The sequence below is a fragment of the Muscardinus avellanarius genome (assembly GCF_963383645.1).
Source record: "Muscardinus avellanarius genome assembly, chromosome: 3".
NCBI lineage: Eukaryota > Metazoa > Chordata > Mammalia > Rodentia > Gliridae > Muscardinus > Muscardinus avellanarius.
The window spans coordinates 128,816,801-128,831,629 of record NC_137788.1 but is presented as its reverse complement, the minus strand read 5'-3'; the positions used below and the strand labels follow the sequence as shown (position 1 = coordinate 128,831,629).

Genomic DNA, 14,829 nt, shown 5'->3' with positions numbered 1-14,829 from the left:
TTTAGAAGGATCAAAGGGCAAGGAGCCCGATGTAAGACCTGAAATAAACTCTAGGTAGATGGAGGGGAGAAGGCAGGAGGCGAGCGCCCTCTGCAGGACCTCTTGAACATGGCAAGGTGGAAAGGACCTGGACAACAGTGGCAGAGGCCATTCTGACGTAAACACAGGACAAATTACAATAAACATCAGACTCAAAATGCTACATGGTTCTTTAAAATAAATCTAGTCAACTTTTTTAAACTTCACTTTGAAAACTGGCACTATTATAAAGTCAATGAAAAGGGAATGAGTGTGTGCTTTCACTATTGATCAGAATGTGTAGAAATAGTACCACCCTTACGGAGAGTATTTTAGCAATTTGTCTCAAGTGCTCAAAATATTAATGCATATACATACAATGAAATTCTACTCAGCAATAAAGAACAAAATTATGCCATCTGCAAGAAAATAGAATGACCTGGAGAACATTATGTTAAGTGAGATAGTCAGTCATAGAAAGTGAAGGGTGATTTGTTTTCTCTAATATGCACAAGTGAGGGGGTAACTGGGATGCCAGAGGGAATTCAGATCATGGAGAAACCCCAGTGGAGCCAGGGAGGTAGTCTAAGGAAAAGGGAGGGGAAGAGCGAGGTTCATTAATGGAAATACTACCAGTGACTATGTGTACACGTGAAAATACCAATACCATCTCAGTACTCTGTACAAGGAAGAGGGAGATGGGGACACAGGAAGAGGGAAGCTCCAAGTGCCGTGTGCACGCATGCACGTCACCACGTGCCGTGTGCACGTATGTCACCAAGTGAAGTGTGCATGTATGTCAACATGATGGTTTACATCACAATGTGAGACTAAAACATACCAATAAAAGCATATTTAAAATATTAATGCCAGTTGACTTCACAATTCCATGCCTTAGAATCTAAACATAAGGAAAAATTTCATGCACACATAGGCTCAAGATACCCTCACAATAGTGAAAGAATTATGTGATTAATCAGTTAAATTTAATATGTTAATTATTATAAAAACTATTAAATTTGTACCTTAAAGAATTTGTAATCAAAAAAAGAAAAAAAGAATTTGTAATAAGATGGAAATTGCTCCAGATGTGCTTCAAAACAAGGTATTATTTCAGATCTGACAATACCCATTACAGGAAAGACACATGGGAAAAAAAATCTTTAATGAGATCCATCAAAAAAAAGTGGTTTTTGTTGTTGTTGTTGTTGTTGTTGTTGTTGTTGTTGTTGTTGTTGTTTTGGTACTGTGTTTGCAAGGCACATACCTTACCACAGAGCTACAACTCAGCCCTGGAGGTGTCTTTCTATAGTAAAAATTAGATGGTTCATTTCATTCATTTGAACGTCTTTCCTGACTTTCCCAGTTTTCCCATGAGCATGCACTTCATTAGGAGTGACATGCAGCTACCACTTTAGAAGTATGGACTTGAGTCCAAGAAACAGTGTGAGCACAGAGGCAACACTCACCTGAGCAGAGACCAGCAGATGGGTCAGGAGGACTATGAAGAGGATGTACCACTTCTTCTTCTCACAGCCATCAAAGAATATAATGCCCCAGAACACGTGCAGCAGTATGATGACCAGCGTCATGAAAGCTGAAAGACAGTCAGCCATGAGCGCCCCGTCCCACTGACGCCAACGCCACCAAGTGTCCCGGCACTGCGCATGGGTTCTTGGGGTCCCCCCGCTGCAGTGAGAGGTCTGACCACCTTCCAACAGAATCAAGGTCTGCACACATATCCCAGTGGCAACTCGGGAAGCAGCGCTGCCGAGGGGCGGCCAGCTCCCCTACAGTGTCAAGCCGTCCAACAAAAAGAGGACTTGACTTGGAGCTGGCATCCAAGCACTTTCCCTGAGGAATGCAAAAAGATAGCTCTGAAAAATAACCCGCTTTTTTTAGTACTGGGGATTGAATGCAGGGGCATTCTACCTGCGAGCTATGCACCCAGCCCTATTTTATTTTTATTTTTTGAAACAGGGCAGGGTCTCGCTAGGTTGAAGAGTCTCACTCCTTGCTGAGGTTATCCTGTGATCCTCCCATTGCAGCCTTCCAAAAGTACTGGAATTATGGGTGTGTGCCACCATGCCTGCCTAGGAAAAATAACCTGCTTTTTACCAATTAGCCTCAGCACTAGTTAAGAGAATTTTCTCACTTAAAAGGAGCATCATTGTTGAAACAAGTCTCCTAAGGTAAAATTTCTCCTTGGAACTCTGTGTGTGTGTGTGTGTGTGTGTGTGTGTGTGTGTGTGTGTGTGTGTGTGTGTGTGTATGTGCGCGCGCGCACGTGCTGAGACTGAAACACTTCCTCAGCCCCTTTTTATTTTTTTATTTTGAAACAGGGTCTTGCTAAGTTGCTGACACTGGCCTCAACTTGTGATCCTCCTGTCTCCATCTCCCAAGTACATGTGTGTGCTACCATGCTTGGCTCCTTAGAACTTAAAAAGAAATGGAAGAATAAAATAATATTTGAAATTATTATGGCTATTTAAGATTCTTAAGCAAATAGCATAGAATTTCATCAACACCCACAGGTTTTTCTGTGACATACTGCCTCTGTTTATGTATCTGTATCTTGAAAAACATTCTTTATTTAAAATGAACAAGTTCCATGCTTTAACATGGAAAAAAGCATAGAAATTTCCTTTTCTGGCCATTAACACTCAACAAATGGGAAAAATCTTAAGTCTCACAATTTTCTTCCACACTGCTGGTAGGAAAACAATCTATTATTACCAATAAAATGGAAAACGTGCAGTCTCTACTTTGCTCTAGTAATTCTAAGCTAGATCTATATACGGAGGCAGTTCTCGCATCACTAAATCACCAAAAACTGGGAACTTGTTAGAAATTCAACATATGAGGACCTAACCCACACCCGAATCAGAAACCATGGCGCAGGAGCCCAACAGCAGCCTCAGCTTAAACAGCCGTCCAGGTGATGCTGATGCACGGTCAAGTTTCAGAACCACTACTCTGGGGAAATTCTTACAAATGTAGGCCGGGAGATAACCAAGAATACTTTTACCAGTACTGTTTGTAATAACAATAAAAGTTCATCATTGCCAGATTGAATAAATAAATTATGGTGCATTCACTCATGGACGACTACTACATATGATTTACAAAATAAATGATCTCAAGAAGACAATGTTGAGTGAAAAAAAATACTGTGAGAAAATGTGTATTAGCTAAATGATGAAGCCAGCCCAGGTGTCCATCAACAAAATTACAAAATTATGGGATATACACATAATGGAATTCTTTTTTTTTTTTTTTTTTTTGTGGTACTGGGGTTCCTGGAAGCCCTTCTACCTCTGTGCTACACTCCCAGGCCTATTTTATATTTTTAATTTGGAAACAGGGTCTCTTAAGCCAGCGAGGCTGGCTCCAAACCAGCGCAATCCCCCTGTCTCCGCCTCCCAAGTGCGGGGATTACAAGCGTGCGCCACCACGCCCGGCTTACACATAATGGAATTCTACTCAGCAATAAAGAAGAACAAATTACATCACCTGCAGGAAAATGAATGGACCTGGAGAAATTACGTTAAGTGAGATGAACCAGAAACATCAAGTGAAGGGTCATATGTCTTTTCTCATACGTAAATGCTGAGGAGTAATCTGGACACAAAAGACTTTAGACTGAGGAGGAGAGATCCCAGTGGAGTGATGCAAGGAGTTTAAGGAAAGGTGGTGGTGCTGGTGGAGATAATTAATGAAGGAAATACTTCCGCTGATGTTATGTAACATATATGAAATTATCAGTGCCAATCTCAGTATCATGCATGGGGAAGAAGAGGGAGTGGGGGGCTCACCAAGTGCTGTGTGCATGTCTGTCCCTATCGTTCTGAACTTCCTTATGATGTGAGGCTACACTGCACCAATAAAAGTCTATTTAACAAAAATAAAAACATGTAAAACAATAGATGTAACTGTTGTGGTTAGAGTAAAGCAAGCTGTTACATCTGCTGCAGAATGTGCCATCACTTTAGTAAATGATAGCAAATATTTTAATTGAAGCAAAAGCAGAGCACCTTGAGAGGCTATGGCCCACCAAGCTAAAAGGAGCTACTTTAACCCCTGTGGTGACTGGAAAGGGAAGCTCCCCAGGAGCTAGATGCTTGGTGATAGAGCTGACGCCACTGAAGTTAAGTGAAGGTTTTAAAGTTTCTTAACATCAGAAAAGACCAAGGCAAGACCAGGTACAAGAGCAAACACAGATGCCTGTTTTAAAAATCTATGAAGTGTTCATCTTTTAGATGTCATGAATTCACTGAGACTAGCCAACGATGCTCAAGTCCTAGAGTTCAGCTACTTGGGAAAGGCTCTTACTGATGGGACTCTCAGTCTAATCTTGTCTAAAAAAGTATCCTCAAGACATCCTCAGCCCTGACCTTGCTTCCAAATTCTAGGTCTGTATTCTTGGGCCTTCCTGCTCAGGTGTTTGATGAATTGATTGCCATTGCCTTTGTCCCCAAAGTCAAATCCAGACATCTCAAACTAGTATTCAAGGTCCTCTACAATCAGTCACTGTGGCAGCATATCCTCTACCAATCTTCAAATACATCCTTGTGGCAAAAAAGCCAGAACTCTTCTTTACTCTCTGTCTATATATTCTTTCATATTCTCATATTCATTCATTCTTTCTCTTTCTTTCTCTCTCCTTCCCTCCCTCCCTCCAGATTATCCCTTTGGCTGCATACTTTATCCCTCACCACCATCCTTTCTATTTCACCACACCTAAATTGTACTTTTATTTAAACTCTGTTACAGTTTGGGGGAACTGTTCCTGGGGACCTCTGTTAGGCTCCTGGAAACTGTTCCCATAAATGCGGGTCCTTGTCCAGACGTAGACTTAGGATATACACTAGTCCTAACTCTTGCTGAAAACTTAAATGAGTTTATTATTACAAATATAGAAATACACATTGTAACTGTTATGGTGCCATGAGAAAGAGGGAAAGCTAGGGCTTAGAGTAAAGCACTGTGTCACAGAGAGAGTGACATAGTGGGATGATACGAAATGAAGTCACCGGAGTTCAAAATATAAAACAGCATTTCATAGATACAAAGTCCCCCATCTTGTTCTACCACATAATCCTATGACCTAGGTGCAAGTCGGCCCCTTAACTCCATGCAGACCTCTTTTGTTATGAGGATTTCTGGCCTGGCAAGAACCTTCCTGCCTAACTGCAGGTTTCTTTGTTATGACCAGAATGATTTACACATGGCATCTGTAGTATCTGCTCCCCTTTCACAAAGGTCAGTACCCTCCTCCCATACTCTTGGGGGTTCCTTAGCTCCTTGCTGGATATCATTTATTATGCAAACCTGTTTTTTAGAGTGTGAAAGTCCTAGGTCCCAACTCCTCTATCATACACTTGCTAATTACTTTTAGTGACTTTGTACTTTTGGTACTTTGCATTATAACAGCTACCTGAGTGCCTGGCAGTAACCAGGCCCTAACCGCCTTTCTCTCTTACAGATCTGAACTCCATTTTCTATAAACTGATTTTTAAATATATATTAATAACCAAAACTTACTTTTCAAATCTTTTTAGGCCATTTCCTAAGACTGGTACAAACTCCAGCTCAAATCAACCTTCTCAGTGGATTCTTACCTGATATATATATATATGCCCTTCTCCATTTTTTGTTTTGCTCTCAACACTAATTTACTGAGGACCTAGAGAGTCTGGCCCAATGATTAGGCATACACCATCAGAATCACACCATCCTGAGTTAGAATCCAGCTCTCTTGTGTGGCTTCAGACAAACTACTTGACCTCTCTGACTCTCCATCTCCTTTATTTCTAAAATGGGGATAATACCTATAGTGTTATTGCCAGAAGGAACAGCATTTGAACAACCATAGCTTTTCAACAAACGATGGCTTCCATATGCTGTGGTCTGCAGATCTGAGGATGAATAAGCCAGGCACAGTCCTTAATAAGTCAGACTATAAGGTGGGAAAGTAAAGCAAAGCCAACAAGCAACTACACATTCATCTAAATTCCCGGGTACTGGGCTATATGTTAAAGTGCATTCTTACTCACTCTGATATATTATTTCTCCCTCTGATTTTGTATTACTCTTACATTTCTTTTCTTTTTCTTCTCTTTCATTAGCCACTAAATATTGGTTCACAGCCCAGTATGGGCCAGGCACCGTGCTCAGCACTGGGGCTCCTGCAAAGCACAAAACAGTCCCATGGAACCTTACCCCACCTTTCAGTTTACTGTCCTATTATCATATCTTAAAAATCCATCAAATACTTATTAAAATATTGTACATTCCTACTTGACTATTTATACAACTAGTCCTAATTTCTTGCTGGCTTTGATGGTCACTGTGAGCCTTATTATCACGTGGTGCTGTGGGACAATACTGGGATTGATTACTTATTCCCTCTACAACTAGTAAGAGATAAAACAGAAACTGAGGCCTGCATATCGAAACTGTCCTACCATATACCAGTAGCAACTGCATATATGCTATTTTGATACTTTACATTAGCAAACAGAATTAATTCCAAGTAGACATGAAGATTCACTAACAGTATCTTTATAGTACCTCCTTTAAATAGAACACCTTTCTCAGTTCATGTTCCTACATATAAGATCCTAAAATCCTTCAATGACTCTAGCCCGAAAATTTGTTTTGTTCTAATATTTTTCTTAGAAGTAGAAAAAACTTATTTAAATAATATACAACTCAGATTAATAAAAGAAACTTTCATAATTTCCAATATGTTGGAATACTCAGAAAACTGACTAATCTTAAGAAGTGCTTATACCTGTTTGTGACAACTGTAGCCATCTAGTTTGACAAAGGACTTCCTCTTCTAATAATCTTCTAAGTCAAATTCTCCAGGCAGACAACATTTTAATCTAAAGTATTTTATTTTTTATTTATTTTATTTTTTATTTTTGGTGGTACTGGGGGTGGAACCCAGAGGCTTTCTACCTCTGGGCTATTCCAGACCTTTTTTATATTTTATTTGGAAACAGGGTCTCACTAAGTTGCTGAAAGCCTCACTAAGTAGCTGAGGCTGGCTTCGAACCCGTGCAATCCTCCTGTCTCAGCCTCCCAAGTGCGGGGATTACAAGCATGCGCCACCACGCCTGGCTAATCTAAAGTATTTTAAAGCCAAATGTTTTAGTGTTATCTTTAAGTGACATTTGCTATTTGGCTCTTTTATCAGCTTCCTGGATGAATACACTGCAAATACTCTAGCACACAGATCTGTAAGTATCCTCATTTTCCTCATCTCTCCCCTCATTCCTGATATCTGCTTTTCTGTCCCTCTGAATACAATGGCCTAAGATAGCTACTAATGCTAACACTGATTTCAGAGAGAAGAGAAATTGCTGTAATCAGGCCTCCCTGACTGCTTCCGAGTATCTATAATAGCCAAGTGCTATTGCTGGGTGGTGGCAGCAACAGAGAAAGGATTTCCCAAAGCCCACACCAGCCTCAGCTGCCCAGAGGCAGGCTGTGGACACCAAAGGACTCTGGGCTGCTTTTACTGAGCAATAGAAGGGTCTGAGGGTTCAGGATTCTGTGAAGTGGGAGAATATCCTCCATTCCTCCAGGATGCAGAAACTGTGTATGCTTGAGAGATTCCTAGTCACTAAGAGGGAACTAATCAGGTCCCAGAACTAAATGAGTAGTTTTGAAAATGTCTCTTCCACCGGGCATGGTGGTACACGCTTGTATTCCAGCATTCAGGAGGCTGAGATGGAAGGATTGAGGTTCGCGGACAGCTCCAGCTACTTAGTGAGGCCCTTTGCAACTCAGTGAGACCCTGTTTCAAAATAAAAAAAAAAAAAATAGGGCTGGGGTTGAAGCCTGGAGGTAGAATGCCCCTGGGTTCCATCTCTAGTACAAAAAAAAAAAAAAAAAAAAAAGAAAATATCTTTTCCTTAATATGAACTTAATTTAGGACCTGGTTTATTGCAATATATATGGCATATATATTATGAATCAAATACATTTGAGTCTCATATTAAATGGAAGTTAGCAGGTATGGTACTGTCCCTTAATACCAACAAGATCATAAAGGAGATGTCTCAAAAGCAACTTAAGTGACTGTACATGTTTAAATAGCATGTATTATTTATGGAAACATTCCTGAAACATGTTTATGACATAAATGGATGCCAAAGATATAATTTTATGTTTAAAGTTCCCTAGAAAATGCTGAAGAACGATGAAACCCTCTCTTCAAATGAGTTCATCAATGTGGAGAGTCAGCACTGGAGGTCCATTATTAGCTGTGTGATCCAGTCCCCACATAATGAAAAATTCAATCCCACAAGGGCTACACTGAAACTTTCAGTTTAGGAGGTTACTTTATTGAACAGTCACTGTGGGAACCTGCACTCTCAAACCTGGCTTCCTTAACTCAGTGACTCTTACCTGGGGTGCTAGTTCCCTCATTCCTGATATCTGCTTTTGGGGCATTGGTCACCATCAGTAAACATTTTTAGTTGTCACAAGTAGGGCTGAGGTGCTTCTAGTGGATAAAAGCCAAAGATACTGTCAAACGTTCTACCATCTACAAGGTGGCTCCCAGTAAAAACTGATCTGGCCCGAAATGTCAAGAGTCCTATGGTTGAGAAACCTTGCTCTAATCCTGCTTTTTAATCCTCAGAAAGGTATTTAAAGAAACACAAGTCAACTCTTTTTTTTTTTTTCATATGAAGCACATTAAAAAAATGTTTGAAATTTTTGATAATTTGAAATATTTGAATAAAAATACACTAGAACCCATGCCAAAACTCTTTGGCTGAAGCTGCCATGGGGAGCAGGGGTCCAAGTCAGTGCTCGAGGACTCTGGAGTACAACTCCTAATGGGAGATCCACCTTCAGGCAGCAGGCAGTGGGTGTGGGCTCTCAGAATTCTATTGTTCCTATTAATGCTTCATTTACTTCATAAGATTAATCAGGACCTTTCTAAGTTTGTTGCTGGCCTAGAAAAGCTTCAGCACCATCAGACTCACCGTTTTTTCAAATGCTTGCTCCAGATCACCTCTTGAACTTACCTATCTTGATGCCATTTATAAAGCAAAACCAAGTCTATAAATGAGCTTGGACAAAGATTTAAATAAAAACTAAAAGCTGGGCACAGTGGCGCACACTTGTAATCTCTGTACTTGGGAGGCTAAGACAGGAGGATCGTGGGTTTGCAGACGGTCTCAGCTACTTAGTGAGACTTTCCATAACTTAGTGAGACCTTGTTTCAAAATAAAGAATAAAAAATAGGGCTGGGAGTGTAGCTCGGAGGTAGAATGCCCCTGGGTTCCATCCTCAGTACTGCAATAAATGAATAAATAAATAAACCAACAAGAGAGAACTGGTTATAATATTTGCAGTTGGACTGGATGTGAGGAATGAGAAAAAGGAAGAATCAAGAATTATTCTAATGAAATTAACTGACTAGAAGGAGGGAGTTGTATCAATGAGATGAGGAAGACTGGAAGGGGCACCATGTTGGGGCCGCCCCACTGTCTTCTGTCCTCCTCAGCACCTCCTAGGATGTCAGTAAAATCTCCAATTGCTACACTAAATGTCATGAGGGAGTCCCACTAGATATGGAGAAGGTGAAACAATGAGCTTCGACCTCGATAAAAATATGCAAGTATAATTCTTTTGTGAGAACTTTAGGACAACGAAAAAGGTGATTAAAAACCCAGCTGAGTGACTCCTTAAGGTTAATTCATTTCTCAAAAGAACCACCAAGATTTCCAAACACTTATGCATATAAGAAAAGTCTAGTTCTACAAAATCTGGCTAAACATGTTCCAGGAGTCACTCTGGGAAACCTCAGGGCTGTCAATGAAATGTTATGCTGTGACCAATTCCCCCAGAAGTTGTGCAGTCAGTGGCCTCCTCAGCCAGCTGTGGAGAGGCTGGAGTGCAGGAGGCTCCCAGCAATGGAGGCACCCTGGAGAGAGGTGGGCAGGGAGCAGGTTAGTAAATGCTGGATTCCCAGCACCTTTCCCTCATATAGCCACGGAGCTGTGCAGGATCAAGTGGAGGTTGCTGAGGAAGGCTAGACTGAGCAATAAAGGTGAAAATATGGTGGTCATTTTCCCTTGAAAATTACAAGTATTAGATTCAATGGACAAAAAATATATTCACATAGAGCTGAATGAACATACTTTTGTTCAGTGAAAATCACCTTTACAGGGTAGTCTCTGTTCATCATGGCTATTTCTATGAAATTCTGGGAAGAAAAAGAAAATAAAAAAACACCAAAAATTAAGGGCAGCAGTGGGTGAAGAAAATAAGGACCATTTCACACATATAGAAGAATTAAGGTCTATAGAGAACGGAGAGTTGGACATTTGACTGCCTCGGATGACAGGCAGATAGCAGAGGCTAGCCACCCCTCCCTAAGAGGCTCAGAAGGAGGCCTGCACATGGCTAGAAGAGCCGTGGAGTCTTAGAGCCGTGACTGATGCCATTCTGTCAGCAAAAGACGGAGACACAAAACATCAAGCTGCCTGTTTATGTACTGCTTTAAGACTGTGACCCTGCTGTGCACACTTTGTGAAGTGTCACAGGCTACTAGAGTCCATAATACGCCCAGGTTTAATGAAAGAATACTCCAAAAAGTGAGAGTGTGTGTGTGTGTGTGTGTGTGTGTGTACATATATATATATACACTTATATATATGTGTGTGTGTATGTATATATATATATATATATGTATATATTTGTTGTTGTGTTGTTGTTTATTTGGTACTAGGAATTAAACTTAGAGCCCTGCACATTCTAGGCAAGCACAGTGAGCCACATTCCCAACACTTTTAGTTTTGAGATAGGGTATTAAGTTGCTGGCCTTGAACTTGCAATCCTCCTGCCTCCGTCTCCTAAGTACCTGGGATTATTATAAAGATGTGCAATCACACTCAGTTACTTGAGCAGTTTGGAGGAAAGAGTATTGCATTACTGATACTATGAAAATAAATAAGAAAACATATATATGTACATATGCATATATATTTAATGGCAAAATTCACACTATATGCAATATATAGAATATCACTGCACCACAATGGGAGTTAGTTATGATAATTTATCATACAAAATTAAGATTCTAATGGATCTAGAAAATGATCATATGCCGGGCATGGTGGTGCATGCTTGTAATCCCAGCATTTGGGAGGCTGAGACTGGAGGATCGCGGTTCAAGGACAGTCTCAGCTACTTAGTGAGGCCCTCTGCAACTCAGTGAGACCCTGTTTCAAAATAAAAAATAAAAAATGGGGCAGGGGGTGTAGCAGAGGTCGAATGGCCCTGGGTTCCATCCCCAGACCCGCAAAAAAAAAAAAAAAAAAAAAAATGATCATAAACACAGGTTAAGCTCTACTGCTGATCATTTTTCTGTATCATTAAGACATGTTATGTTTTTCTCTACCATTCTGGAATATGTTAATGTAGGTACTGAGATAATCTTGACTACAAAGAACTTCACTGAAAAGTCTAAATCTTGCTGGAGGTATAGCTCAGTGGTACAGCACTGTTTAGCACACAAGAAGCCCTGGGTTTGATTGATCCCCAGATGAAAGAAAGGAAGGAAAGAAGAGAAGGAAAGAAAGAGGGAAGGAAGGAAGGAAGGAGCTGGGTGTGGTGGAACATGTCTGTAATCCTAGTACTTGGGAGACTGAGACCAGAGGACTGCAGGTTTGAAGCCAGCCCTGGCAATTTAGTGAGACCCTATTTTAAACTAAAAAATAGGCCAGAGTGTATAGCACAGAGGTAGAATGTCCCTGGGCTCAATTCCCAGTAAAATGTGCATGTGCGCACATACACACACAAGTGTGCACACACATACACATACGTACACTAAAAGAACCTAAACCTTTAAAAAAAAAACCTGCCATATTATAGAGATTATTATTAAAATACTGTGAATAAAATAGTTAACAAATGAAAAAAACACTTACTGGGTTTGTTTACTTATTTACTTAGTGGTATGGTCCTTGGGATTGAACCCAGGGACATTCTACCACTGAGTTACACTCCTAGCCATATTTTTTATTCTTTATTTTGAAACAGAGTCTCACTAAGCTGTGGAGGGCATCAGTAAGTTGCTGAAGCTGGCGCAAACCTGCGATTCTCCTGTCTCAGCCTCCCAGTTCCTGGGCTTACAAGCATGTGCCCCAATGTGTGGCTTGAGTTTGTTAATAACGAGGATGCCTTCTCATGCTAACTGCGCTGGCTGGGCTCAGCTGGCCCCTCTGCTGTGAGCTGCTGGATTTGGCTCCTTCCTGCAAGGTGGGCTCAGTCTGCCCCAAGTATGTTCATTCAGGGGTACAGACTGAGTAGGCATTCGCTACCCACGGCATGTTTTCCTGGCCAGGAATGTATGTCCAACTGTGCAAAACAGATCACGCCCAATAACTGACCAGCCCGAGGCACACGACTCAGACCCAAAGGGCAGGCAGGATGGTACAGTCTGCTCACATAAGACCACGCGAGTGTGTGGATGCGTAATGTTACCATAGGAAATGACAGCCTAAAACAAAAGTTTAATTTTCAATATTCCTCTTAACTTTGACTTTTCTTCAAGCTCAATATTCCTTTCTTTAATTATTCCCCACAGGACACACCGTATAGATCTTTCGCTGTAAATACTCTTCTGTGTGAATGTTAGTTCTTCAGCATTCCTGTTAAATGCTGACAATGAACACAACACCCCACATGTGGTCTAACCAATACTGATTTTGCCTGGTGAAAACCTTCAGTGGCTAAAGAGCTGTTGAAGGTGGCGGGTGGTGTGCTGGGGATGGAACCCAGGGCATTCTACTTCTGAGTTTTACCCTAGCTCAATTTTTGTTTGTTTGTTTGTTTTGGGAGTTGAATCCAAGGACATTCATCTACTTCTGAGCTACACACCCCAGTCCTTTTTATTTTGAAACAGTCTAAGTTGCTGAGGCTGGCCTCGAACCTGCAATCTTCCTGTGTCAGACTCCCAAGTACTGGGATTACAGGCATGTGCCACCACACCCAGCCTCACCAGCTCTGGTGTATCTTTTATGTTAAAACAGCATCTCACTGAGTTGCTGAAGCCCTCACTACATTGCTAAGGCTGACCTTGAACCTGTGATCATCCTGCCTCAGCCTCCCGAGTACTGGGATAACAGGTGTGTACTATCACATTTGGCTGGATAAACCTTGCCTACATAAGAACACAGCCTAGAAAATATAATAGAAATAAAATAGTTTGGGGAACTTTAAAAATGTCAGCTGCCCTTTTTTACCGAGTACTGAAGACATATTTTTCTTCTGAAGTATAAGAAAGGTGACTTGGGATGATAAACCCAGATTCTACCTCCTATTAGAGAAATCATCCTCTCTCTAAATTCTGTTTTCTAATTTCAATAACCAAATTCTCTACTTTGCTAATATCCTTACGCTACTTTAGAGTTTATAAAGTACTTAAATACATACTATCTAGATAAATTTCACTTAATTCTTAACAACTCTAGCTGGCATTAATTTTGCCTTTCCTGAAATATCAGGAAATTGTGAGATGGACGACCATACTTCCTGTCCCCAGTGAACAATGTCTGTCTTTCTGCCAGCCCTGCAGAGAAGACGCCTCCTCCCTCTGCCGAGGCATCCTTCCCTGACAACCCCCTTCCTTTGGCTGCCTAGCTATTATTTATCATTAAGTAAATCTCTACTCACGTGGCACTTCCTTCCTAAGCTGTGCCTGGCTCTCATTTTCTGTTAAATATTTATTGAGTGCCATCTAGAAACAAAGAACTTCACGGGGTACTGGAGAAATAGCAGAGAACAAGACAGCTGTAGTCCCTGCACTTCCATGACCTGGCGCCCAACTGGAGAGAGACCTTAAACCAATGACGCGGCCATGGGCCCTCAGGGCAGCTGCGGCGCATGCGCGAGGCACAACGCTCCGCCATCTGGGTCGGCCGGCTTCCTCACGAGGCGTCCTCACCATGCTCTACTGTAATTAGCTGCTGTCTTTATTTCCACCATGGTGGGAGGTAGGGGCATTAACTAGACCATATTTTCATAGCCTGGAATAACTCCCACTGAATAAAAAAGCTTAATATCTATGAGATAAGTAGTTAAGTAATCAAATGGACTTGCCCTAAATAGTAACTAGATGAGCCAGGACAGGAATTGAACTTAGGACTCTAATTCCCATACTTTCATCTCTCTATATAGCATTTCTGAGAAACAGTACGGATTCTAATAATTTAATGCTGGTCTACTATGCACATACAAATAAAAAAATTTAGCCTGGATACAGTACTTGCCTAGCAATGTGCAATGCTGTGGGTTTGACTACCAGTACTGGCCAAAAAGAAAAGGAAAAAAAAAAAATTAACTTATATGTACTTGTTTATAAACTATGCTTTTTTGTAACATAAAACCTCTATACAGCTTGGGAGTGGTGTTGCACGCTTGTAATCCCAGCATTTGGGAGGCTGAGACAGGAGGATCACAGTTCGAGGACAGCCTCAGCTACTTAGGCCCTTTGAAAACTCAGTGACACCCTGTTTCAAAATAAAGAATAAAAAAAGGGGCTGAGGTGTAGCTTGGAGGTAGAGTGCCCCTGGGTTCCATCTCCAGTGTGCAAAAAAACCTCTGTACATAAAGGTATCATATAATGTATATCTTATTACCATACCCTAAAATAGATATACTAAAAAGTGACCCCATATTTCTATTTACTTCAGTTATTACTTGGGCATTTGCAATAGGATGTTAAACATATAAACTTATAAATTTAACTACAAAATTAAAACTGAGCTTTTGTCTAAATAA

The 14,829-nt window shown here is 40.9% G+C and overlaps 1 protein-coding gene across 2 annotated transcripts in view; it reads right to left on the bottom strand.

The window, feature by feature from the left end:
- The window catches only part of APH1B (aph-1 homolog B, gamma-secretase subunit), a gene marked incomplete at both ends in the record, with an annotated part of 31,086 nt that overhangs the window by 3,017 nt on the left and 13,240 nt on the right, over window positions 1–14,829 (bottom strand). For both annotated transcript variants that reach the window (XM_080692862.1, XM_080692863.1), the window contains one exon: window positions 1,488–1,615. In XM_080692862.1, coding sequence (XP_080548988.1) covers window positions 1,488–1,615 — 128 coding nt within the window. The remainder of the gene's footprint in view (window positions 1–1,487; window positions 1,616–14,829) is intronic.